General features: G+C 37.0%; 1 protein-coding gene and 1 long non-coding RNA gene across 2 annotated transcripts in view; one reads left to right on the top strand and one right to left on the bottom strand.

Annotated features, from left to right (window-relative positions):
- Positions 1-1953: 1953 nt before the first annotated feature.
- Positions 1954-24908, top strand: slc3a1 (solute carrier family 3 member 1). The gene is made up of 10 exons (XM_021480753.3): positions 1954-2408; positions 5445-5624; positions 8997-9139; positions 11105-11230; positions 14020-14139; positions 16999-17123; positions 17209-17410; positions 19505-19681; positions 23111-23236; positions 23320-24908. Exons 1-10 carry the CDS (start codon positions 2009-2011, stop codon positions 23743-23745), a joined length of 2025 nt encoding a protein of 674 aa, XP_021336428.1. The 5' UTR covers positions 1954-2008; the 3' UTR covers positions 23746-24908.
- Positions 20519-26474, bottom strand: part of LOC141377141 (uncharacterized) — a 97629-nt gene continuing 91673 nt past the window's right edge. Inside the window, exon 2 of the long non-coding RNA XR_012389179.1 lies at positions 20519-20857. This is a non-coding gene — a long non-coding RNA (uncharacterized lncRNA). The remainder of the gene's footprint in view (positions 20858-26474) is intronic.

Genomic DNA, 26474 nt, shown 5'->3' with positions numbered 1-26474 from the left:
GGAGGTGTCTGTTAGGTTGTAATAATTCTCTTCAAACTCTTTCTGATCTTTATGATTGAAATGCCTACTTTAATACAATCAATCAGCCCACAGTAGAAAAAAAGCCAAACCCCCTGTTTGGTCATTTAATATTCCGTTTCTCATAGAATAAACAATGCAAAAAAAAAAAAAAAAAAAAACTTTTGCAACTTTCAGTTCACGCAGACTTGTGAAATCAATAAATAGTGTTTCTTCCCATACCGATACATTTCTTAAACAATCTGAGACCCACTTATAATCGTATATCAATCAGGCAGTGAAGATCGTTGGTTTTTAAAGAAACAGAGCTTAAACGTGTCGATTTTGTAATGACATACAGTTCACCGGAAGCGCTTGACCCAGGTTACTGCAAAATTAAAACTCCTTCCGCGTACTTCTGCATAAACCCATAGTGAGGAGGAGGTGTCTGTTAGGTTGTAATAACTCTCTTCAAACTTTTTTCCCGATCTTTATGAAGGAAATGCCTACTTTCTTACATTTAATCAACCACACACCCTGTTTTGTTGTTTAATATTCCGTTTCTCTAGGAACTTTGTCACAATACAAAAAAAAAAAAAAAAAAGGCGCAGCTTTTTAGTTCATGTGGACTCGTGAAATCAAAAGTCTGTGTAAATTCAGTTAGTGTTTATTTCGCTAGAACATATTGTTATTCGTTTGGTAGACAATTAATCCATGTACTGTAAGTTAATACACTGAGAAAAAAAAAGTTTGTTTTGGTAATCTTCAATCAAAGTCCCCTGGGGTTTCAGGTGGTGGTCCTTTTGTTGACGTCAGTTTGTCAGCTTCAGCCACAATATTCTTAAATACACCCCTCTTAACTGTTCATTTGCTGCAAGGGAATAATATTAATAAAAAAAGAAAGCCCCATCACCAACTCAATATTTAAAAGTACATCAACATACTGAAATAAAAGTCTCAGCAACTTCCCTTCTCACACTAATGTGTATAAAATCATATAATATTCTTGCAGAGTACAACCTAACAGGGGCGTCGCAGTGGCACAGTGGGTAGCACAATCGCCTTGCAGCAACAAGGTCACTAGTTTGACCCTCAACTGGTTCAGTTGACATTTCTGTGTGGAGTTTGCATGTTCTCCCCGTGTTTGTGTGGGTTTCCTCCGGGTGCTCCGGTTTCCCCCCACAAGTCCAAAGACATGCGGTATAGGTGTATTGGGTAAGCTAAATTGAGCGTAGTGTATGTGTGTTAATGAGTCTGTGTGGATGTTTCCCAGTGATGGGTTGCAGCTGGAAGGGCATCCGCTGTGTAAAACATATGCTGGATAAGTTGGGGGTTCATTCCGCTGTGGCGACCCCAGATTAATAAAGGGACTAAGCCGGAAAAAAAATGAATGAAGTTGGTGGTTCATTCCGCTGTGGCAACCCTAGATAAATAAACGGACTAAGCCGAAAAGAAAATGAATAAAGTTGGTGGTTCATTCCCCTGTGGTAACCCTAGATAAATAAAGGGACTAAGCCGAAAAGAAAATGAATGAAGTTGGTGGTTCATTCCGCTGTGGCAACCCTATATAAATAAAGAGACTAAGCAGAAAAGAAAATGAATGAATGAGTACAACCTAATAGTACGCTAGATTCCTTCAAACGCATTTGTCATATAGTGGAAAACTTTTTATTTTAGTTTCTGGACTAACTTAGCATTTTAATCAGTCACTTTCGAGAGCCGGGACAATCCTGTGTAAATTTATACTGTTGTCAGCAACACTAAAACCTTGTAAACGGTTTCAGGAAAAGCTATGAAGAGTTACCTGGCTTTTCAATAATATGTAGCCAAGGCAGTGTGAGATTGGCTTTGCTAATCTCTACCACATTCCTCTGGGTGGGGGTTTATTGTGTGTGTGTGTGGGAGAGAGAGGGATGGAGACTGAATGACTATTGTGCACTATGAACCTGTGAATGTCTCTATTTAACAGGACTCCGACTGTTTCTGTTCTCACAAGGAGCGCTGAAGAAATATGAGTTTGACCAGAGTCACCAACATCGACGCGGTGGAGCTGCAAGAAGGCATCCAGAACGCGGCCTTTCGGGAGGATGATGATGATAATAATGGTGATATTGTGTGTATTCGGCGGGTCTCCAGCCTGCCAGAGGAGAGTGAATACACGCAGATCAAGCCGTATGCTGGGATGCCTAAAGAGGTGCTGATGTTGTACTCTAACAAGCCCTGTTATCGGATCCCTCGAGAAGTGATCTTCTGGCTGGTCATCGCCTGCACTCTGGCTCTTATTGCGATGACTGCGGCTATTGTGGCGCTGTCGCCTCGATGCATGAGCTGGTGGCAGCTGTCGCCCATCTATCAGGTTTACCCACGCTCATTTAAAGACTCCAATGCTGATGGGGTTGGGGATCTAAGAGGTATGTTTGGTTATGGAGAGACTCCAAAAAGCTTTTTAATGAAGTGTTATTTTTCATATGCCATTTGCTTATTTTACATGTCTATTTTGCTTTTATTTACTTAAATTTTAGTTCCTGGAGTTTCAGTCACTATTAGGCATGGGCCTGTATAAGATTCTGATGGTATGATTACCTTGGATAAAAGTATCATAGTTTCAAGGTATCACAGTATTGTGATTAATGCTCCAAATTAAGTTCTTTTTAAATGTCTGGGTAAAAAAAACAACTACTTTTTACACATTGAACATAATATATTTCATATTAAGAAACATTTAAAATATTTTAGACCAGTAACTTTTGCTGTTGCCCTAAAAAACTAAATAAAATAGTTAAAGACAATAGTGAAAGACAAGTAAAAAACAATCAAACAAAAAAATGAATCTTACACACAACTTTGACTTTTCCAAACTGCAGTAAACCTTGGAACCGGTTATTGTCCTATTCCCAGTCATTATACGTATTTTGCCAAAGCAGCATTTCTGTTTCAATATGCATATTTTTAGAAATTTAACAAGAATTGCAATGATTGTTACTTTATTATAATAATAATAATAATAATAATAATAATAATTATTATTATTATTATTATTATTATTATTATTATTATTATTATTATTATTATTATGTACTGGGTATTACCAGATGCCTCCAAAACGTGCAAATTGGCAACTAATTATGTGGTATACTAAATTGCAGTTTGGTGCCTAGTCAAAAGTTCAAGTTTTTAAATTAATTTAAAAATTGTTTTCTTTTTTAAATATTTCCTAAATGACGTTTAACAGAGAAAGGAAATTTTCACAGTATGTCCGACAATATTTTTTCTTCTGGAGAAAGTCTTATTTGTTTTATTTCGGCTAGTTTAAAAGCAGTTTTAAATTTTTTAAACACCATTTTAATGACAAAATTATTAGTTCCTTTAAGTTATATATTTTTCTATAGCCTACAGAAGAAACTATCATTATGTAATAACTTGCCTAATTACCCTAACCTGCCTAGTTAACCTAATTAACCTAGTTAAGCCTTTAAATGTCTCTTTAAGCTGTATAGAAGTGTCTTGAAAAATATCTAGTCAAATATTATTTACTGTCATCATGGCAAAGATAAAATAAATCAGTTATTAGAAATGAGTTATTAAAACTATTATGTTAATAAATGTGTTGAAGAAATCTGCTCTCCGTTAAACAGAAGTTGTGGAAAAAAAATAAACAGGGGGGCTAATAATTCAGGGGGCTAATAACTCTGACTTCAACATTATATAGACAGATAGATAGATAGATAGATAGATAGATAGATAGATAGATAGATAGATAGATAGATAGATAGATAGATAGATAGATAGATAGATAGATAGATAGATGGATGGATGGATGGATGGATGGATGGATGGATGGATGGATGGATGGATGGATGGATGGATGGATGGATGGATGGATGGATGGATGGATGGATGGATGGATGGATGGATGGATGGATGGATGGATAAGGCTTGGATTAATTTTTGGTATGTATTTTGTAATAAATCTAGCTCCTAAACTCCATGATGTCATTAACTTCCGCATTCTTTAAATTTTAAAGATCCGTACTGGCCCAAATACCCCCATACGTGGTTCTGTTTTCTCATCAGTTGAAATAGAATAACCTTTTTCTATAGATTATGATAGAGACAGTTTTTTCTTTTTTCCTATGATTACTAACGTGCAAAAAAAAATTTAAAATTTTTTTTGGAGGAGTTTAAAAGTGTCCTTGTTTAATATAATTTTATAATGAGGAAATTTGTCCCTTGTCTTGCATAATATAATTGAGAAACTTGATGTATGGTTTGAGTTGTTTTATTGGTTTTATTTTGAACCTATACATAGTGTGCAGACAGTTTTTGCTATTTCTGCAGACAATTTTGTAAAAAATCTGCAGATTTATGTAGAATCATTTTAGGAGTATCAAAACTAAAACCTTAATATATGAAATAAATAGTAATATCATTTAACTTTAATTTAATGTTCACAATGCGAATCCAATTAGATCCACTCGGTAAACAAAGCAAGTCTCTCATACAATATTTCTACTAAAAACAGAAAATATTACTTTGCAAACTGTATTGTAAATAAATCATACGAACATTTTCATATTACTATTATTATATCACAATAATATTACTGAAATTTATTTCAAAACTGAATAAATATAAATTTACAAACATGTACACAAGTAAATGTATAGATTTCTGCATGCTAAGATTCCATGTCGGCCTACACACAGTGTACATAATATGAATGCTAGTTCTATATTTACAATTCTTTTCCTCATGTAAATACTAGCAACTATACTAACTGGCTAATTGACTTGTTACTAAACCGATGTAGTAACCTGATATGAATAATTACTTTCCTAGGTAGGTGGATACTGTAAAATGAAGTGAATTCGTGTAATAATAATAATAATAATAATAATAATAATAATAATAATAATAATAATAATAATACTTTCTGTTGTTTTAAGATTATTTATTAGAAAATGAGCCTAAATCCAAAACAACAAGGTCTAAAGTCTTGCTTAAAAAACTGAGCTAAGTTGTAGTGATATTTCAGAAGTGAGGGTATTGATGGCTTGGACAGACAAACAAAGGCCACGTTTTCCCCTCATAATGGCTCTATGCCGCTGTATATTTATTTTCATGCAAGTGGAGGAGGTTGTTTAATTGCTCTTATATAATGGCTGAAATTGGGTCTACACATGCCATGATGAGGTTTTACTGTAGCACATTACAGGGCTGTTAGTGTTTTACTTTAAAACATGTTCATCACAAAGCAAACACTGTGGATAGGTCGAAAACACGCTTATCTTCTACATGCAGTATAATAAAATGATCACATATAGATGTCAAAAGATTGGGATGATAAAGGTTGGGTTGGTCAAGGTAATATCAGTGTGGATTGTTGAGCGTCAGATCAAAGGTGCGCAAATGTGTAGCTGATGTTTTAATAATTCGATGTTCTTCAGGAATTAAGGAGAAACTGAGTCATTTCGAGTACCTGAACATTAAGGCGATCTGGATCAGTCCTTTCTACAAGTCTCCTATGAGGGACTTTGGATACGATGTGGAGGATTTCAGAGACGTTGACCCTCTTTTTGGAACAATGGAAGACTTTGATGACCTCTTGACTAGCATGCATGATAAAGGTGAATGTGCATTAATGTAAATAATGATAAATACCTATATTTCCATCCAAAGATGTGCAAAACTGGAATATTGCATAAAGCGTTTGTGAATAAAGCACTGTTTCCATCCAATGAGTCAAAGAGAACAAAATGATAACTTCCTGATTAAGTTTCTCCAAGTATCAAAATAGTTTTAGTTTAAACTTTATTGTCCGTCCTGCTTGACAGAAAGGAAATCTGTCTTTAAAACTGGATTAAAGGCAACAATTACAAACATACAACAACCACACATTAACAACACTCATCAAGACAACAACATAAGTTAAAAGTATAAAAACCAAATTAGCCCCATACAAACTACTGCAGATCATTCTCTGCAACCACCACATTCACTTCAAACAATGATCCGATTTAAAACACTGCCATTGGGATGCCTTTTTATAAGCATGACTTTTTCTAAGCATTTCTTCGTGCTTTAGGAATTCTAAACCTGCGTCCTGAGGGTAACAATTCAAATGCTGAGTGAAGGGGATGTGTAGTATCTTTAAAAATCACAACTGCTGTTTTTTCCGTAAAGGAGTCAAACAAAATCTGCAATGAATGTTGTTTGTGACCAGTTATCTTATTTGCCTGATTGATAATTTGCAATAATTTTTTCTTCCGTTTAAGTGTTGTAAAGATAAATATTTTACATTTAGTCATTTAGCAGACGCTTTTATCTAAAGCGACTTACAAATGAGGACAAGGAAGCAATTTACACAACTATAAGAGCAACAATGAATAAGTGCTGTAGGCAAGCTTCAGGTATGTAAAGTGTAAGAAGCAAAACCATTAGTAATTTTTTTTTTGTTTTGTAGTACAGTTAGCGGTGGAGCCAGAGAGGGAATTGCAGATTAGGAAGGGAAGTAGAGACTAAATAGTTGAGTTTTTAGTCGTTTCTTGAAGACAGCAAGTGACTCTGCCATTCCGATGCAGTTAGGGAGTTCATTCCACCAACTGGGCAAATTGAATGCGAGAGTTCGGGAAAGTGATTTCTTCCCTCTTTGGGATGGAACCACGAGGCGACGTTTATTCACAGAACTAAAGTTTCTGGAGGGCACATAGATCTGCAGAAGTGAGAGCAGATAAGGAGCAAAGCCAGAAGTCGCTATGTAAGCAAACGTCAGAGCTTTGAATTTGATGCGAGCAGCAACTGGCAGCCAGTGCAAACGGATGAGTAGCGGAGTGTTTTTATTTGTGTTGTAAAAATAAAGATTTTATTTGCTGAATAGTAGGGGGTGTAACGGATTGAGTATAAGTGCACAATTAAAATATCAGGATCTCAATTCAAACACCCACGCAACATAAATTATAAATAATCTGCATATGTCTATTAGTCCTTCCATGTGCTGCGTTCAAATCTGCATTTGATCGAGAGAGATTTAATTTGTACACTTTTCAGGTAGTTACAAAGTTACAAACAATCAAATAACACAGAGGTACGGGGATAACAGTTTATTAATAAAACATAACACAGATAAAAGATTAAAATTAAAGCTAAAGATTCAAATCCCAGTTTAATGCAACTTGACGCTGTTGAAAGTTGTGGCAATTACATTGTTTATCCAATAGGTGGCGACAAACAACTATCAAAAAATTGTCACTGATTTTTTTTCCTCTGCCCATAATTATATTAGAGCTTTGTTTCTTCCGATGTCCATATTAAACCCCTTTCCACTAATCTTGGAATTGTCTTTCGAGACGCATCAACCAAATTATACATTTTAAACAGAACCGTACCAGAGTTCGCACAAACCGTACCTACCCCAGACCATCTCTTTCAGGGGGACTCCTGTACGGTTCACGGTTCATGGGTGCACACCCAAGCTCAGAAGACACGTTCACACTAGCTAAACGTACTGTATATGACGTCAAACGAACTCGGGTGCGAACAAAAAGTGCTAATGTTAATGCTAATGTTAAGTCATGTTTACCTTTTTTTATTCAGCTGGTTATTTCTTTAATTTTATTTTTAGTAAAGTGACAGATTTTAAGTTCTGTTTGTTAAAACCAAAAGTTTCTTGCATTACTGTTTTTGTAATAAATTACATCTGTCTCCTTTTTTTTTTTTTTTTTTTGCTGATCCAAAAAAGGATCCGATCCGTGACTCAAAAAACAGTGTGATCCGATCTATGAGATTTGGGATCTGTTACACCACTACTAGACAGAAGAAGCCACTGTGGGAATTTTTTTTCTATATAATCCGCTTGTTAAGTGTGACGTCACGCGAAGCGGCTTCCAGGGCTAAGCGCTCGACTAATGAAATGGTAATAGTAATGAAATGGCCAGAAAGTGACAAATTTTATTTATAAATTGTTAAATTTTTGGTATTTGTTATGCAGTAAGCCCAGAGATTGTTGTGTACATTACGATTTTATTTATTTTAAAATTAAGTTTAATGTGTATTAGGAATAAAACGTTATCATAAACGAATGATTTCTCCACTCAAATGAATGGCGGCTTGGACCCGGAAACAGATTACATACGTCACAAACACGTCACCACTTAACAAGCGGATAAACTACTTGCGGCTCAGATGAAGGCGGCGAAATCTATTGAATGCACTGAGGGTTTTGAAGTGTCGAGACTACTCTTTGGGAGAGTTCTGGGGAGTTATTATACCAAACCACTTTGACATAGTACTTTGGCTAAGGGATTTTACAATGACCAAATCAGCATTTGACCAGTCTGGTGGTTTGTCCATTATTGGCATCTTGTCCTGCCAATATTTGTTAATTCATAATCTGAAAACGAAGTCACAGGACTTCTGATGCGCATGCTGGAGTTTAATCTGTAAATGTGTTTCCATCTTAGTAGATCAGTGGTTGTACGCCTGCTTTTTTTGAGAGGGGTCTGGATGCAGACTTGATGCAAGTCAATCTGACCTGCGTCCAGTGCTTTTTAATATGCTCATCTAACCCCACCCTTCACAGTGATGTCACTAGCTCCACTGAGTGCATTATTTCGGACATTGCATCACTGAGATTTGCAGTCTCAGCTTGCATCATCAAGGTTGCATACAGATAATATTGTTTTTTTTTTTTGCGGATTATCAAAATGCATGTGCATCTTGGCATTTCCATCAAGCATTTATTATGCGCCATTCCAAAATCTGCATGAACAGATTTTCAATCAACTGTTTTGCCAACCAGTAACTAACAACAAACTTCTCCAGTCATCATTTGTTTGCTGTGTTATGGCTATAGTTTGAATTTTAGCATGTTATGAGCTTCACGAATAGCATGATTGTTACTCATTAACGTTCCAAGCTTATTACAGTGTTATAAACCTGTTATTGTAATGTCATGACACTATAAAACACTCTGCTTGATATGCTCTGCTTTTTTGACTCAGGTTTGAAGCTGATCATGGACTACATCCCGAATCACACCAGTGACAAACACGTCTGGTTTCAGCTTAGCCGTAATTACACAGAGCCCTACACAGACTATTACATCTGGGTTAACTGCACAGCAGATAAACATCCAAACAACTGGGTATGAATGTCCATTCACACACTGCAAACAAATCAGTGAATAGTGACACGTTCTGTACTGTTATCTACATGCATATTGAATTCTATACAGGGTATCTGCAGATTTCTAAGAGTTATATTTAGGATTTTTAAAGATATTTTTATACCAGACTAGGGTACTTTTCCTTAAACAATGACGTAACTCGCAGCTGAACTGTCATAATACGATGCATCAATTGGGGAAAAAAAACGATGTAGTGACGAGTGTTTCCCAAACCCCTAGTTTCTCTGTCGCAGATCCGTCGCTTGAACCACATTAGTTATGACATAAAACATTCATAATGATGCTCCAAATGAGGTGGAGTAATAACTTCTTTAGAGAAGAACCTCATCATTTATTTGTGCAAATTATATTGTTTTACACGTACACAAAAATCTAAATAAGTTTTGGTAAAAACATGCACTCGCTTTCCTTATTAATTGAATGTAAATGGCAGATGTAGGGCCTAAGATTCTTTCACAAATATTATTGAGAACATGACATATTCTATTTTAAAACATAAAATCACTTATTCTACACGTATTCTAATATCAAATATGAATCGTATAACTAAATAAATAATGAGGCTATTTGTTAAAGAAGTTAAATTTAATATTTATTATTTATTAGGAAATGAAGAAAATCCTAGTTTAATATTGATAATAAAAATATTAATAATGAGGATGATGATTATTATATAGTAGGAAATTGTTTAAAGTCTACTTTCACAATTTGCCACTGTAGAAATGTTCTAATCAACAGGTCATATACAGTACAGATACTTAATAAATAACCTACTATAAATGAAAAGCATTAGCATCTGCTATGTTTTTTGTTTTCACAAGCTATGGAGATGTAACATAAATTCAGCTTTTAAATAATAGGTCACCTATAATTCATTCGTCATTAGCCATTGCTATGTTCAAAATGACATCAACGTATTCAAAGTGCATTGCGAAGGGAGCGCAATTGTAAACATGACGATCACTAAATCTGAACTGTACAAATACTTTGTAAGCAAATTACACTTATAAGAGATGACCTTAATTCATTTATTTTCTAGTTGGCATAGTCCCTTTATTATTCCGGGGTCACCACAGCGGAGTGAACCGCCAACTTATCCAGCACATTTTTACGCAGCGGATGCCCTTCTATCCACAACCCATCTCTGGGAAACATCCACACACACACTTATTCACACACACTCTCATACACTACAGACAATTTAGCCTACTCAATTCAACAGTACCACATGTCTTTGGACTGTGGGGGAAACCGGAGCACCCGGAGGAAACCTACGCGAACGCAGGGAGAACATGCAAACTCCACACAAAAAGCCAAATGAGCAGAGGCTCGAACCAGCGACCTAGCGACCTTCTTGCTGTGAGGAGACAGCACCACCTACTGCGCCACTGCTTTGCCGTAGATGACCTTAATGTTTTTTTTTTTTATATAATTTCAAGTTTGAATGTTGGAGTGTTCAAAACGAATAGGGCATAGTGGGGATAACTAGGAATAGAACACAGCCAGTTTCTAACTACAGCTCCAGGGATGTAGTTGTAAGCGTACAAGTTTGCGATGCAGTTTGCGAATGTTCGTTGGAACGATGGATTTGGGAAATGCCAAATCAACAAACGATGTTTGTAGCGACAGAATTTGCGACGCTAGTTGGCTAACAATGGTTTTCGGAAACGCACCCCAGAATGAGATTTAAGACTAATTAAGACCTTATTTTTATACTAAGGAATGTAAGACTTAAGGATTCTCGTACATCCTGTTATGGTTCACCATCAGTGCCATTTCAAAATGTTTGTCCACCAAGTTAATAAATGATCCGACACTCTATGTTCTGCACATTTTGTTACAGTCATTAAGTTCATTAAACTGATTACCAACATGCAACGAATAGCTTTTAGTTGACAAGTCTCATATTGTTTGATTTGTCAGGTGAGTGTTTTCGGGAATTCCACGTGGGAGTATGATGAAATACGGCAGCAGTGCTATTTCCATCAGTTCCTCAAGGAACAGCCAGATCTGAACTATCGTAACCCCCTGGTCCTACAGGAGATGACGGTAAGACTTGGCTAAAGAAAGTGTGCGAGCAACATTATGACTATTAACCATGTCTTTTGGGGTTAAAAATATCAGGTGCCAGAGTGTTGTTTGGTGTTTAGTCAATCATTGAACACTTAGAGCACTGGTAATTCTGTGGTTGATGTGCGAGACCAACCTACTCTGAAGTAGTAGATCATTTTGTTCTTTCAAAATAATTCCCAGTTCCTATGGTGTGATCACGTCAGAAGCAGGTAATTCTATCAGTATAGGAACTATGAAATTGATCCTATTATAGAGACTTTTATACTGTTCTTACATTAATACAGTATGACGGATAAAAAGAATTGGTTTTCATAAAAACAAGATGTTACCTGGAGCACTGAAGATGAACGTGACTACACTCGTAAAAATAAAGGTTCCAAAAGGGTGGGTTTTGCAATGATGCCACAGAAGAACGATTTTAGATTCCACCAAGAAAGTTAATCTTTCCTGAAATGACACGTTGTATCCAAAATGTCACGTTGTCAAGAAGTATAAAAAGTAGATAACAGAGTAGATAAGTCACTTATAAACCAAGCAACGCTGAGAGAGATCTGAGTTGGGAAATTTGTCACATTCAATCTCCCAATTGATCAAAAATTCCTATTAAAATGACACACTAAAGTTTATATTGAAATCTAATGTGTACAAACCTGTACTTTTGGAGCCACATTTTCAACAAGGAACTTTTCGGCCCTGTTTACCCTTTGTATTAAAATGTATTTTGTCAATCTGATCAGAACTGAACTTGACCACTTGCAGAGGCAGTTTAAAATGGATGGTGGTATAACTGCTCAGGTGGTTGAAGGTGTTTAAACAGCCACAAAATGGCTGACCTTGTTTCTGAATGTGCATTTTGTCCAAGAGGGCTTTAGACCACATGGAAATGAAGTCATCACCAATATAAATACTACATAATTTATAGAAAAACTATTATATAAAGAGATCTACTAAGTTTTTGACTGGGTAAAACATTTTCATTTGTTGAATCCTTTTTTTTTCAATGTTGAAATCCTTTGTTAGTGAAAAAACAAAGCAAAAAACAAATATAGATGAGATGCAATACCATCTGCTTTTACAAGTTCAGTGTGTAAAAACATATGCTGGATAAGTTGGCGGTTGATTCCGCTGTGGCGGCCCCAGATTAATAAAGGGACTAACCCGAAAAGAAAAAGAATGAATGAATTTAAATAAACAATTGCAACAGCAAAATTATATTGGGGTGGCCACAGGGGTGACAGGAGTTTAGATAAGGAGCCACCTCTTGGGGGCGTCCCTAGCCCTGCCTTCCTATGAAAGAACTCATATCAGCCACCTTTTCAATTCAATTCAATTAATCTTTACTTCTATAGCAGTTTTACAATGTAGATTGTGTCAAAGCAGCTTAACAGAGAAATTCTAGTAAATGTAAACTGTGTCAATCCAGTTTTCAGAGTTAAAGTTTAGTTCAGTTTGATTTAGATTTCACTGCTAAAATTCCCAACACTGAAGAGCAAATGTATCGATGCGTATTCGAGATGCGTATCCAGTTGTATCCGAGATCTTGTTCTTTTGGTCTTGACACAAAGCACATGACTATAGTCGAGAGCCCTAAAATATGAGCTAAAAAGGCTATGTTGCGTCGCAGTTACCAGCACTGCTCAGTGTGCTAGTTTTACTCTCCATGCAGCCATAGTCATTGCACAATGTGAAGTGGCTTTCATACCAGACATGTAAAGCTCTGCGCTATGAAACCCATTCATTTAATAGAAACATTCAATGGCTGATTTGTTGTGGCACTGATCAAAACACGAGAGCAGCAGAGCATGAACACTGCGATCAAAGTTCAGAGTAGCTCCATATTCTATGCTGGCTGTGTCCAAAACCGCCTACTACTCAGAATGTACCGCATTTGAATTTAAACGCACTACTCGGCCATTAGACAAGTACGTTCTATATAGTGTGAATGTGATCAGGATGAATGGAATTCGGACACACTACATCTGCTATTTTGTCATGGTCACATGATCTACCTGCGTCAGTTGCATCTCTTCTCTCCCACTCATGAATTCTCTCGTGGGGCATCATGGGATAGCGAAGCGTGCATGGGATGCGCACTTCAGAATCTCACCGGAAGTAGCAGGTCATCCAGGTACTTCTCACATACTGATTTTCAAATTCTATGAATTCGGACATACTACTTGGTTCGCATACTGTTTAAGCGTACTGTATAGTGTGGAAGTATGCAGTTTCAGATGCAGCCTCTGTGTTTGTTCCGTTCATAAACCCATACACTTCTCTATGCATGAACCACACACGGTCCAGAAAAGCAAAGTAACGTGTTGCCACTGACAGGACATCTTTTGTTTCTGAATGTGTTTGTGAAAATGACACCTCTTGACTCGTTCACTGTTAATAAAATGTGATTATGTTATTGGCTTGTGGTTTTTTAAATTAGTATAATTTAAGTCTTGCAAAAATATATTATTGAATAAAATAATGAATAATTATTACAAAGCATTTTTGTTTAGGTTTTCGGTCAAGTGCATGCAGAATATTCTATTTCTGCCCAAAATTTCTGTGCCTCCCTAAAACTTCTTAATCTTAATTCTAGGTGTAAACTCCTGCCAAATTGATGTTCAATCTTTTAAATAACATGTAGCAGGAATATTAGCCTTGAAGCTCCTTAACAAAAAGGCCCTTCATGCAGATCTGCGATTCACCATAGCATATCGTGTTTCACCACAAACAGGGAACTCTTTGATCTTTGCTTCATGTCTGTGTAACAGGACATAATCCACTTCTGGCTGAAGAAAGGGGTGGACGGGTTTCGCATGGATGCTGTGAAGCACATGCTGGAGGCAACACATTTACGAGATGAACCTCAGGTTAACCCTGACCAAGATCCAGTAAGACAAACTATCATATTTCCTCATAAAAACACTGCATTTACACACTGACATACTGAAACACCTGATTGACAAAAGCATTTTTGAACTCATTGTTTTTCATTGTTCTCACTGTGCCATTTAGGGATTACTAGTGCATATTTCTCTGGATTTACTGGCAAGTCATTACGATTATCCTAATTCTAGATGATTTCAAAGTCAGTGTAGATTTAGTGAAGGCAGTTGAAAGACTCTGTGGTCTTTAGGCCATTAGGTTCTTTATTGACAGTCGCATATTGTCTTTTTGTGCTTGTTAGCACTAACTAACCTAAGAATTTTATAGAATAATAATAATAATATTAATATATTTTATTTAAAGATGCCTTTCTTGCAATAAAACAACAAGAAAAATATTATATAAGTATTAGCAACAGGCGAGGCAGTGGTGCAGTAGGTAGTGCTGTCTCCTCACAGCAAGAAGGTCGCTGGGTCGCTGGTTTGAACCTCAGCTCAGTTGGCGTTTCTGTGTGGAGCTTGCATGTTCTCCCTGCCTGCGTGGGTTTCCTCCGGGTGCTCCGGTTACCCCCAAAGACATGTGGTACAGGTGAATTGGGTAGGCTAAATTGTCTGTAGTGAATGTGTGTGTGGATGTTTCCCAGAGATGGGTTGCGGCTGGAGGGGCATCCGCTGCGTAAAAACTTGCTGGATAAGTTGGTGGTTCATTCCGCTGTGGCGACCCCGGATTAATAAAGGCACTAAGCCGACATGAAAATGAATGAATAATATTAGCAACAACAGTTCAGATACAATTAGGTTTTAAAAAAACCCTATATGCATTAATAAGGTCATAATTTGGTTTTGGGGGTCTCCAACAACAGTCTAATATGCATGCAAGGTCAAAAAACACTTTCATTGTCTATTAATATGCATTTATTTTTACCTAATTATCCCAACGACTCTCATATAATTTTTTCAGCGATTCATTTGTTCCCAAATCCCTCCTTAGCACGATGCTAATCTGCTAATGTGTTCAGCGTGAGACGGAGAGAAATGCTCACCACGACTTATCAACAATTTTGAAGTAGTCAGAGTGCAGAGTATATGTGTGAGCATACCTGCCAACACTCCCGTTTTCCCGGGAGTCTCACGTATTTCAGACCCATCTCCCGCCACCCTCCCGTTTTGCTATTTCTCCTGAAAACTTCCTTAATTTTAACTGTAATTTGAACTGTGTACTGTAAAGTTCCTGTCAAGCTCTGACAAAGTCCCATACATCAATAGTCTTTTCTGATCATTCCATTAACAAACGGCTGATGAATCCACATCTAAGTGTGTAGATTTCAGAAGCACTTGTCAAAAAAATGACAGGAACACAGCACAAGGCTAGGGCTATAATGCTGAGATATTTTTGCAAAAATAAACTTCAACCACTGACTCTTCACAGCCTCATCAGGGAAAATAACACTAACTTTCCCTCACACTTTAGAGCAGTGTCAATACGACATGATTCCACCAGGATCTACAACAGTGTTAGTCTTCCTTTTTATATTATTCAATGAATTGGCAGGGTTCAAGTTCCGTATAGACATCACGCCGGCACGGCTAAAGACGTGCGCCGATTCAATTGAACCACTATATATTAAAGATGAATCAGATTTAAGCCTTAGCTGGATATTTTGTTTCACTTAGAGCTGTGTTACACACTGCATGGAAGGTCATTAAAAAATTTTTAAAAAAAAACATAATAGGGGCTTTTTAAAAGCCATCTTAAATAAGTGAGTTTTGAGTATTGTTTTGAATAATGTAAGAGAGTCAATGTTTCTGATGGCATAGTGACTTCCAAAGCCGGGGGCAGAACCAACACAAGTTGAATTTTCTCATTCAATTTTATAACAATTACCATTAAAAACTGGTTTCAACTAATTTTTCTCCCTTATTTTGTAAGAATGCCATGAAATATTTATTAAATTAATACACCAGAGGAAGTGTCTGAGGCAAAAGCAGTTAGTGAGTGGTCTTTAAAAATGCGTACTTACTGTTGTTAGTAGATGGACATAATGCATTCAATTCTGTTATATTTTTCTTTATTTGTAATCTTATTCTCTTTGTTTTAAATTGTTCTAAGTTGTAAGACTTTTCTTAAGAAAAGTTTAAATAGACTGCTGTTCATGAATGCTGTTCACAACAACTGTGTAAAAGGGATAAATATTTGTAAAAAAAATAATGGTTTGTTAAAAACACCGAGTTTTTCTTTGTACATTGCTGGCTTCAAAATGATCTGAACATGAAAAATATTTCTAAAAAAAAATACTATATTTCTTAAACAGAAGTAAAGTAAATGTATTTTGAATGTCTTCAATCTCTCTCAAAGTTTCCTTCCATTTTTTTTAGCATCTAATAAAATGCTGTTTTTAGTTTATTTTTTTATTTATATATTCCAAATGCTCGATCACTTTTAAAAAGAAAACATTAAAAACACATCTTTTGAAAAGGATATCTAACTTATTTCTTAAAGGGCACCTAGGTTAGGGCTCTTGTTGTTATGATTATACACGTGACTACCGGGACATGTTAATACGCGTCAATCAAACTGTTAATCAATTCAGTGGGCGGGGGGACCGCACTCCTACATCTGGCTGAGGTTGGTCTGAAAACTGCTCCAATTAGTCCACCGTTTTTATGTCGTTTAACTGAAAAAAAAAGGACTGGGTGTGTTTATATCACCCCAATATGACGGTCTATACACTATACCTACACATATGTCTGTCCAAACAGCTTGAAAAGTAAATTTTTAATCATAGGTGCCCTTTAATAAAATTAAAGTAGTGATCCTTTAGTGTGTGCAGCGTGACTAATGTAATACATTCCTTCTCTGTTCAGTCGACAGTGGACACAGAGTTTGAGCTGTATCATGACTACACATACACACAAGCAGGACTCCATGAGATCCTGACAGACTGGAGGATACAGATGGACACATACAGCCGAGAGCCTGGCCGATACAGGTCTCCTCACTTCACCTATACTTCTACACTAAACGTCTCTGTGCTTCAGTCTTAATAATAACTCCCTTGTGTTTTTACCACTCAGGTTTATGGTCATGGAAAGTTACGACTATGAAGAAATCGATAAAACCATGAGGTACTACGGCACAAACTACGCCAAGGAAAGCGACTTCCCGTTTAACTTCTATTTACTCGACCTTCCTGATAACCTGTCTGGAAATTATGCCAAAAGCATAGTTGAACGGTGGATGTCGAACATGCCAAAAGGAAAATGGCCAAACTGGGTGGTGAGTGAACAGATGCTTGTCTGTTTATTAAGAATCACATTATTTTACATTAAAAGCTTCAGTGGGTAAAATTTACCCATGCATATGGCTGTTTTAATATAGTTAAAAATATACAATGTCACTGTATCATCTTCACAAAGTTATGTCTAGAGTTATTCGTTTTAGTCATCAACTATGTTGTTGAGCCAACTGAAGAAACAACATTCACCCATGAAATCAATCATCCACCACAGGGCTCGCGAAATTACTAGCCCATCGAATTTGATTAAGAAGTATGTTGTGTGTTTAACATACACTACCTGACAAAAGGCAACAAATAATAACTTGACTTCTAGTTGATCAGTTGGAAAAGTGGCAAAAGGTAGATTTTTTCCCGATCGTCTGTTGAACTGCATCACAATCATCGCAAATACTGCAGAAGACCTGTCGGAGCCCGCATGGACCCAAGATTCTCAGAGAAATCAGTCAAGTTTGGTGAAGGAAAAATCATGGTTTGGGGTTACCCCCAGTATGGGGCTTACAATAGATCAGCAGAGTCGATGACATTTAGCTTGAGGTAACAAGATATACAGTTGAAGTCAGAATTATTAGCCCCCTTTAGATTTTTTTTCCCCTTTTTTAAATGTTTCCCAAATAATGTTTAACAGAGCAAGGAAATTTTCATAGTATGTCTGATAATATTTTTTCTTCTGGAGAAAGTCTTATTTGTTTTATTTCGGCAAGAATAACAGCAGTTTGACATTTTTTTAAAAGCCATTTTTGGGACGAAATTATTAGCCTCTTTAAGCTAATTTTTTTTTTCGATAGTGTACAGAGCAAACCATTGTTATACAATAACTTGCCTAATTACCCTAACCTGCCTAGTTAACCTAATTAACCTTGTTAAGCCTTTAAATGTCACTTTAAGCTGTATAGAAGTGTCTTGAAAAATATCTAGTCAAATATTATTTACTGTTATTATGGCAAAGATAAAATAAATCAGTTATTAGAAATAGGTTTTTAAAACTATTATGCTTAGAAATGTGCTGAAACAATCTTCCCCCCCTTTTGGTGAAAAAAAATAAACAGGGGCGCTAATAATACAGGGGGCTAATAGTTCTGACTTCAACTGTAAGTGCTGCCTATTAGATTACAAACCAAAGGGGAGGACAAATTCTTCAGCAGGATAGCGCTCCTTCTCATACTTCAGCCTCTACATCAGGGATCACCAAACTTGTTCCTGGAGTACCGGTGTCCTGCAGATTTTAGCTCCAACCCTAATCAAACACACCTGACCTAGCTAATCAAGGTCTTACTAGGTATACTTGAAACAGCCAGGCAGGTGTGTTGAGGCAAGTTGGAGCTAAACCCTGCAGCGACAGGAGATTGGTGACCGCTGCTCTACATCAAAGTTCCTGAAAGCAAAAAATGTCAAAGTGCTTCAGGATTGGCCAGCCCAGTCACCAGACATGAACATTATTGAGCATGTCTGAGGTAAGATGGAGGAGGCATTGAAGATGAATCCAAAGAATCTTGATGAAATCTGGGAGCTTTGTAAGATTGTGTATGTGTACTAAAACTCAAATGTAACTTTTAATTATCAAATGGGGGAAAATTATAAAAAAAAATGTATTTAATTTATTTTGTTTTAAACTATGATACCACATCCTCCAAACCCCCTGCACCGTTTTAAAAATGATTTGAAATGTAAAATATAAAGTTGGCTGCACAATGGCACACATTCGCCTCGCAGCAAGAAGGCCGCTGGTTCGAGCCTCGGCTGGGTCAGTTGGCGTGTCTTTGTGGAGTTTGCATGTTCTCCAGGTGCTCCGGTTTACCTAGTTTATAGGTGAATTGGGTAAGCTAAATTGTCCATAGTGTATGTGTGTGAATGAGTGTGTATGGATGCTTCCCAAGGATGTGTTGCAACTGGAAGGGCATCCGCTGCATAGTATATGTGCTGGATAAGTAGGCGGTTCATTCCGCTGTGGCGACCCCAGATTATTAAAGGAATAAGCCGAAAAGAAAATGAATGAATGAAATACAAAGTTTCAAATGCGTTTTCTTTGGTTCGTTGCTTCGACTGACAAGGCTGTATCTGTCTGTCATCTACAGGTAGGAAACCATGATAAGCCGCGTATCGGTTCGAGTGCTGGTAAGGAATATGTGCGTGCTTTAAACATGCTGCTGCTGACACTGCCTGGAACTCCCACAACATACTATGGAGAAGAGATTGGCATGGTAGACGTCAACATATCTGTTATTCAGGATCCCGCTGGACAGTATGATCCAGTAAGTTAAAGTGTTTTGTCTGCTTTTTTATTATTAATTATAGTTAAATTAGTTAACAAAGCCATATAACAAAAGTTGACATTTAAATAATAAAAAAAACTAACTCAATGGGGAAACAATATATATGTATAAGGAGATATTTATTATTTTTTAAATATACATACATGCAGTTGAAGTCAGAATTATTAGCCCCCCTGTTTAATTTTTCCCCAATTTCTGTTCAACGGAGAGAAGATTTCTTTAACACATTTCTGAACATAATAGTTCTAATAACTCATTTCTAATAACAGATTTATTTTATCTTTACCATGATGACAGTAAATAATATTTTACTAGATATTTTTCAAGACACTTCTATACAGCTTACAGGGACATTTAAAGGCTTAACTGGGTTAACTAAGCAGGTTAGCGTAATTAGGCAATTAATTGCATTACGATGGTTTGTTCTGTAGACTATTAAAAAAATAAAAATAAATAAAAAATGCTTAAAAGGGCAAATAATTTTGACCCTAAAATAGTGTTTAAAAATTAAAATCCGCATTTATTCTAGCTGAAATCAAACAAATAAGACTTTCTCCAGAAGAAAAAATATTATCAGACATACTATGAAAACTTCCTTCCTCAGTTAAACATCATTTAGGAAATATTTAGAAAAGAAAAAAAAAATTCAATGGGGGCTAATAAATACAGTGGGTACAGAAAGTATTCAGACCCCCTTAAAATTTTCACTTTGTTATATTGCAGCCATTAGCTAAAACCCTTAAAGTTCATTTATTTTCATCATGAATGTACAAACACAGCACCTCATATTGACAAAAAAACACAACAAAGAATTGTTGACATTTTTTGATTTATTGAAAATGAAAAACTGAAATATCACATGGCCCTCAGTATTCAGACATTTTGCTCCGTTTTTAGTGCATGCACCCGTTTGATCTAATACAGCCATGAGCAGTTTTGAAAAACATGAAAGTTTTTCACACCTGAATTTGGGGATCCTCTGCCATTCCTTCTTGCAGATCCTCTCCAGTTCTGTCAGGTTGGATGGTAAATGTTGGTGGACAGCCATTTTTAGGTCCAGAGATGCTTACTGGGTTTACATCAGGGCTCTGGCTGGGCCATACAATTTCATACCCACTGTATTTTTTTATTAGCCCTCCTGAATTATTAGTCCCCCTGTATATTATTCCTTCAATCTGTTTAATGTAAAGATGATTTTTTTCAACACATTTCTAAACCTAATAGTTTTAATTCTAATAACTGATTTATTTTATCTTTGTCATGATAACTGTACTTAATATTTAATAGATATTTCTCAAGACTCTTGTAGTTGCCATTTTATACATTGTAGTTTGATTTAAAACAAAAAATTATTAGAAATAATACGTCTGATTTGTGATTTCTCTTCAGCATTCTGTTTTAATAGAGCATTCACATTATTTAAAACCGAAACTCAGTGTTTGCTACAAGTATTGACGCTACTAGCTTAACTACATTTCTCGGTAGCGTGGCGGTAGCGTCGCTACTTTCTAAATCAAATAGCTTTTTAGTAGCGAAGCTATTTTACTAGTCAAGTAGCGCAGTAGCGTCCACACAAGCTACATTTAACAATCGCGGATGAATAAGTGACGGCACCGACATTTACGGAGCTGTGAGGCCGTTGTCTAGGCGATGAAAGTAAATCCATATGATAGCGAGAACGACAATTTCTTCTTCTTCCTGTTTTACGATGGTTGACAGCAACGTTTTGGTGCGTTACTGCCCCCTCTGGTCGGTGACGTCGCCAACCAAATTAGGCTAACACGAGAAACTTGCTTGATGGCATAGATATATACATTAGATGTCGCCTACCCTGTTTTTGTCTATTGGAAGGAATGCGTCAATAGAGCCGCCATCTTGCTACAGGGTAGCGCTCCATTGAAATGAATGCGGGACCAAGGTACAGTGGATGACTGTGGCCATCCAAAGCCAGAGATATACACATATATCTATGATCGGGAGTTTTCCTGGATGTTAGTATGCAATTTATTTTTATTACGAAAATTATCACTTTACATCACTTTTCTACATTGATGGATCAGTGATTGCAGTGGCATTCCTGACAAAAAGCTTGTGCTTGTGTGTATGGAAATGTACTATCCACCCTCCCAGTTAAATTTAATCTAATCCGTGTCCTGAAACACACCTGCTCTCCTGCTTTCACTTCTCATACTGATGGAGGGAGCGACTCGTTTGTGAATGAATCTCCGTTATGAACGACTCGTTCACTAGCCGACAATAATACAAGTTTCTGGCAGTGCAGCATCTCGTTGTCATATTTATTTTGCATTGTTTGCTTTTTTTATTTAACAAAACTAGCATAAGCCGAGTATTTAGTGCAAGTTGGAGCTACTTTGACTTATAGTAAATGCAGTAAGTGACAATTATCCTCAATAACGCTACAGTTTCAAAGCGTTTAGAACATACAAAAACGTAAAAAACTTAATCTTACCTATGAAATGTTCTGCCTTTGTGCTTTGTTTTCTTTGTTTGCTCGTTACTACACAGCGCTAAAGTCCCGCATCTTCACGTAATAACACTGTCTTGTCTAGTGCGGTTGAATGACATTTGTCCTGGGAGGACTGTACCAATGTGGCGGTGCTATTGACGCATGCTCAGGGTCCCTATGCGATATCTAGTGTATATATCTATGGCTTGATGGAAGGATGACTGAGGGAGAGGAGTTATTTCTGAAGCAGGATTTTTCGTGACCATACCTTGAGAAGTACATGTTAAGATGCAATAACCTCATTTCTGATGCTGTGCCCAAAAACAACTTTAGTAATTTTTAGTAAGTACTGCTATAAATTACTGCATTGTGTAGTGTAATTTATTAATGAAGAGTTGTAAATATATATACAATATGCATAATGCTTATGTCAAAATATTTCTCTTAAAAAATGTAATAATTATTAAATAATAATTTAATTAAAATTAAATTACTATAGTATTTTAATTGTGAAACACCTGCTTTTATTGGATTTTTTTTGTTTTTGCTGTTATATACTATAATTTGTTTCTGTTTAGTACAGCATATTATTTACAGTAAATAACTGAACTGAATTCTGCCTCATATGTTTCATTGACAGTTTTATTGATCACTAAGATATGATTCACTTGGATTTAAGTTGCTACGATTAAAAAATAAAAATTGCAAAAATAGCTTAGATGTAGCTAAGCTAATTTTGCCAAGTAGCTTTTAGCGTGGCTTGCTACATTTCCCAGAGGGTAGCTTTTAGTGTAGTTAAGCTACATTTTTAGCAGAGCAGCTAATAGCTTAGCTCACTACATTTTTCAAGTAGCTTGCCCAACACTGCCGAAACCAGTTTTTTAATCGCTTTTGGTTGATTTACTGCATTATCTTTGTCTTTTTCATTAATTAACATCCAGAGCAAGAGTCGAGACCCACAGCGAACACCAATGCAGTGGAATAATGAGCTCAATGCTGGTTTTAGCGAGAGTCTGAATGGCACATGGCTGGACATTGCTTCTGACTACAGAACGGTCAATGTGGAGGTACAGCATAGTCATTCACACCACTATATCAACAACAACAACATCTTGGAGAATCATCTCATTCAGACGTTTTTCCTCTTTAGGTTCAGCAGGATGATACAAGCTCCACCATTTCCCAGTATCGAGCTCTGAGTTTGCTCAGAAGTTCCAATGTGATTCTGTCTCGAGGTTGGTTCTGCTACGTCTGGAACGATGTCAATGTGTTCGCTTATTTGCGTGAGCTGGACGGTCTCAGTAAAGGCTTCCTGGTGGTTCTAAACTTCGGCAAGGAAACAACAACAGACCTGTCTTCAGTTAAAGAGTTACCAGATTCTCTCACACTCCATTTAAGTACAGAGTCAATAACCCAGACCGAGTTCCCTAAATCCAGAATCCCAACATCTCAAGGGCAGGGGTTGCTTCTGGAGTATTCCAGCAGTCAGAAGTTTCACCTCAACCATCAATCTCAGTGCTATGTGTCTGAGAAAGCCTGCTACCTGCCTGCACTAGATATCCTTTACCAGTGTTGAGGATTCCCACATATCAAAATTTCTCTGGCCCAGCTTTGGCCCACACACTCAGCTTTTACTTGGCCCACATGCCACAGTTAATTATGGTATATTATTGAACCAAATCTGGCTTCCATACAAGGGCCAACCATGGACCATATCTGGGCCAAGTTTCAGCCAAGTTACTAACCCATAACTGGGCCAGATATGTTGGTGTCATCACTGCAATGAATTCGATAAACCCATGAAGCATTTTGCGCTTTAAGGCCAAAGAGTTAAAGAGTTAACTCTTTGGTTAAAAAGTTAACACTTTTTCTCAAAGTGACCAGATTGGTAAAAAATTTTTTTTAAAACCCAAGCTCATTCTGAAAACGTAGTCCTGTGGACATTTCTGGAGACTGTGAAATATGTCCCGGCAAGTATGTATTTGTGCAGTTTTTGTTTTCACGAATCCGCGAAAGGCCGCTGTTTGCGCTTTTTCGTATCTCAAATGTCCCTCGCTAGTGCCATTCGCGCCCACGCTGTTCTCGTGTGAACCCACCAGAGGCCCCTGTCTGACTGACAGAATGACTGACTGCGCAACCGGCCAATCGGCTGACCCACCCTCCTCCTTCCCTAAACCCAACCAATTTTACCGATTGACCCACCCACCCGCTTACTTCCCTAAACCCGAGCAACAATTTAGAAAAGCTGTGTAGAAAAAAAAAAGCCCTCGTCTGATTTTTTTTACCACATTTTTGGATTTCACCACGTTCTCACCCTGTTACGAACTTGTTCACTTTATTTTTTTGGATTCTGTTTTTGTCTTACCTGATTTCTGGAATCGCTCTTCCCTGGACTTAAACCCGGTCACCATGGTCAACTCTTCCTCTTTGCACCTGAAGTCTGCCAACGTACACGATGAGCTGACTGGACAAACTGGTTGCGGCGGGAAAGCCCTCCACACGGAGGTAAGCGCTCAGCCCGTGAGCGCGAAAGGGAACAGCGTCACACCGCCTCATAGCGTTCACTTAAAAAATAATTAAATGCGGCCATCCGTACCTCCTGGGACGTATTTCGGGGTCTTCACCAATGTCCACGGGACTACGTTTCAGAATGAGCCTGGGTTGAAATCTTTCTTTACTTACAAATAATTTAAATGTATTTTAAAAGTGGATCAAGGTAGGCCAAACTTATGTGGCCCACATATATATATATATATATATATATATATATATATATATATATATATATATATATATATATATATATATATATATATATATATATATATATATATATATATATATTTTTTTTTTTTTTTTTTTTTACATCTGGGCCAAATACTACATTTGATATCTGGCCCAAGTCTTGTGTGCCACCTTAAAGGTGGTGCCACCTCTGTGAAACCTGGGCCATGTGTGGCCAACATGCTGTATGCCAGTGCCAGACGAATGCCTGCGGTGCCAGCTTTATGCCAAATCTGGGCCAGAATTCTTTGCTACCTGGGTTATTTTTCCCAACCAGGCTGATTCAGTTCATCTATAAACATTTTCTCCTCTGGGTTTATCTTTCTATGCTATTCCTGTCCACTTCAAAACCTCATTGGTACAAATTGTGAAAAAATGTTTTTTTTCTGAATAATTTTGATAATGTCTCAATTTTGTTCAGTGTAATGTAATAAAATACATGTTTACTGATAAAGATGATCTATTCTCTTTTCTTGTGTCATATCATTTGTATTCCGTGTAAAAAACTTTGTGTTCAAAAATATTTGCAATAGAGTATAAGCAGAAGCAGGGCTTGACATTAACCTTTTTGATCACCAGCCAATGTGGCTAGTAGTTTTCCAACATTACTAGCCACTTGCCATTTTCACAAGCCACAATTTTATTGTTGGGAATATAAATATGACTCTAACATTCTTAAATTATTTGATTTAGAGTTTGCGTTATCTCCACATGCCTCCTCATTCATTTCACTTTTTGTGTGTCGTGTTTCATAGTATTACAATTTTCAGAGCCCAAAATGAAGGATTTACCCAATTTATCTCTGACTGACCACACCATACATAAACAGTTAATTATTTCTTAGCCACAAATTTTAAATGTGTCAAAACAAGCAAAATATAGCTCAACACTATACTTTATAATTTAACAAAACATATACAGTAATCAGTCCTGGCTAAAGGTCCAAGATCACCAGTTAACTACACATAAATGGGGAGTTAATCTCTAATTAAAGCAATGTTATTGTAAAAACATTATAATTAACCATATTAATGAAAAAGAAAGAAGGTAAAACATACTGTGTGATGATGATCACATACACGGTTAATGTTAGACCCATAAATAATCTGTTCAGAGATGGTTAAAGCGAAAGCAACTGGTGCTGCTTACAATGTCAACTCAGGTAATCTCAAGTGGTGCTCGCTGCAGAGCCATTTGAGGAGAGGTGAGCTCCAGAGAGGGGGAGCTTAAGCTTGAGCTCCACCTTTTTTGCACTTCTTCTACGAGTGATGTCACTGGGGGTAGGGTTAGGGGTGGGGTTGGTGTACGCATTAAAACAGCTTACAGGAGGAGGAGTGACAGCTCATGCTCCCCCTCTCTGGAGCTCACCTCTCCTCAAATGGCTCTGCAGCGAGCACCCTCTCGGTAATCTTGAAAGCAGCAAGACTGTGGGTGCATGCTCATCCCTTTTTGTCTAGTCTGTTTGAATGAGAACCGATCACATCAGTTGTTTCTAGACACAGTTGCTTCACAAAAGGAAAC

This window comes from Danio rerio, chromosome 13 (genome assembly GCF_049306965.1).
Source record: "Danio rerio strain Tuebingen ecotype United States chromosome 13, GRCz12tu, whole genome shotgun sequence".
In the NCBI taxonomy this organism is placed as follows: domain Eukaryota; kingdom Metazoa; phylum Chordata; class Actinopteri; order Cypriniformes; family Danionidae; genus Danio; species Danio rerio.
Note: the sequence above shows the minus strand (reverse complement) of the source record. Positions and strands in the feature narration are given on the sequence as shown.

Excerpts from the sequence above, each read along its gene's own strand:
- slc3a1 (XM_021480753.3), top strand. The coding sequence starts at position 2,009 with ATGAGTTTGACCAGAGTCACCAACATCGACGCGGTGGAGCTGCAAGAA. Across the intron at positions 11,231-14,019 it reads TGGTCCTACAGGAGATGACG|GACATAATCCACTTCTGGCT; the intron begins GTAAGACTTGGC and ends TCTGTGTAACAG. Across the intron at positions 17,124-17,208 it reads CGAGAGCCTGGCCGATACAG|GTTTATGGTCATGGAAAGTT; the intron begins GTCTCCTCACTT and ends TTTACCACTCAG.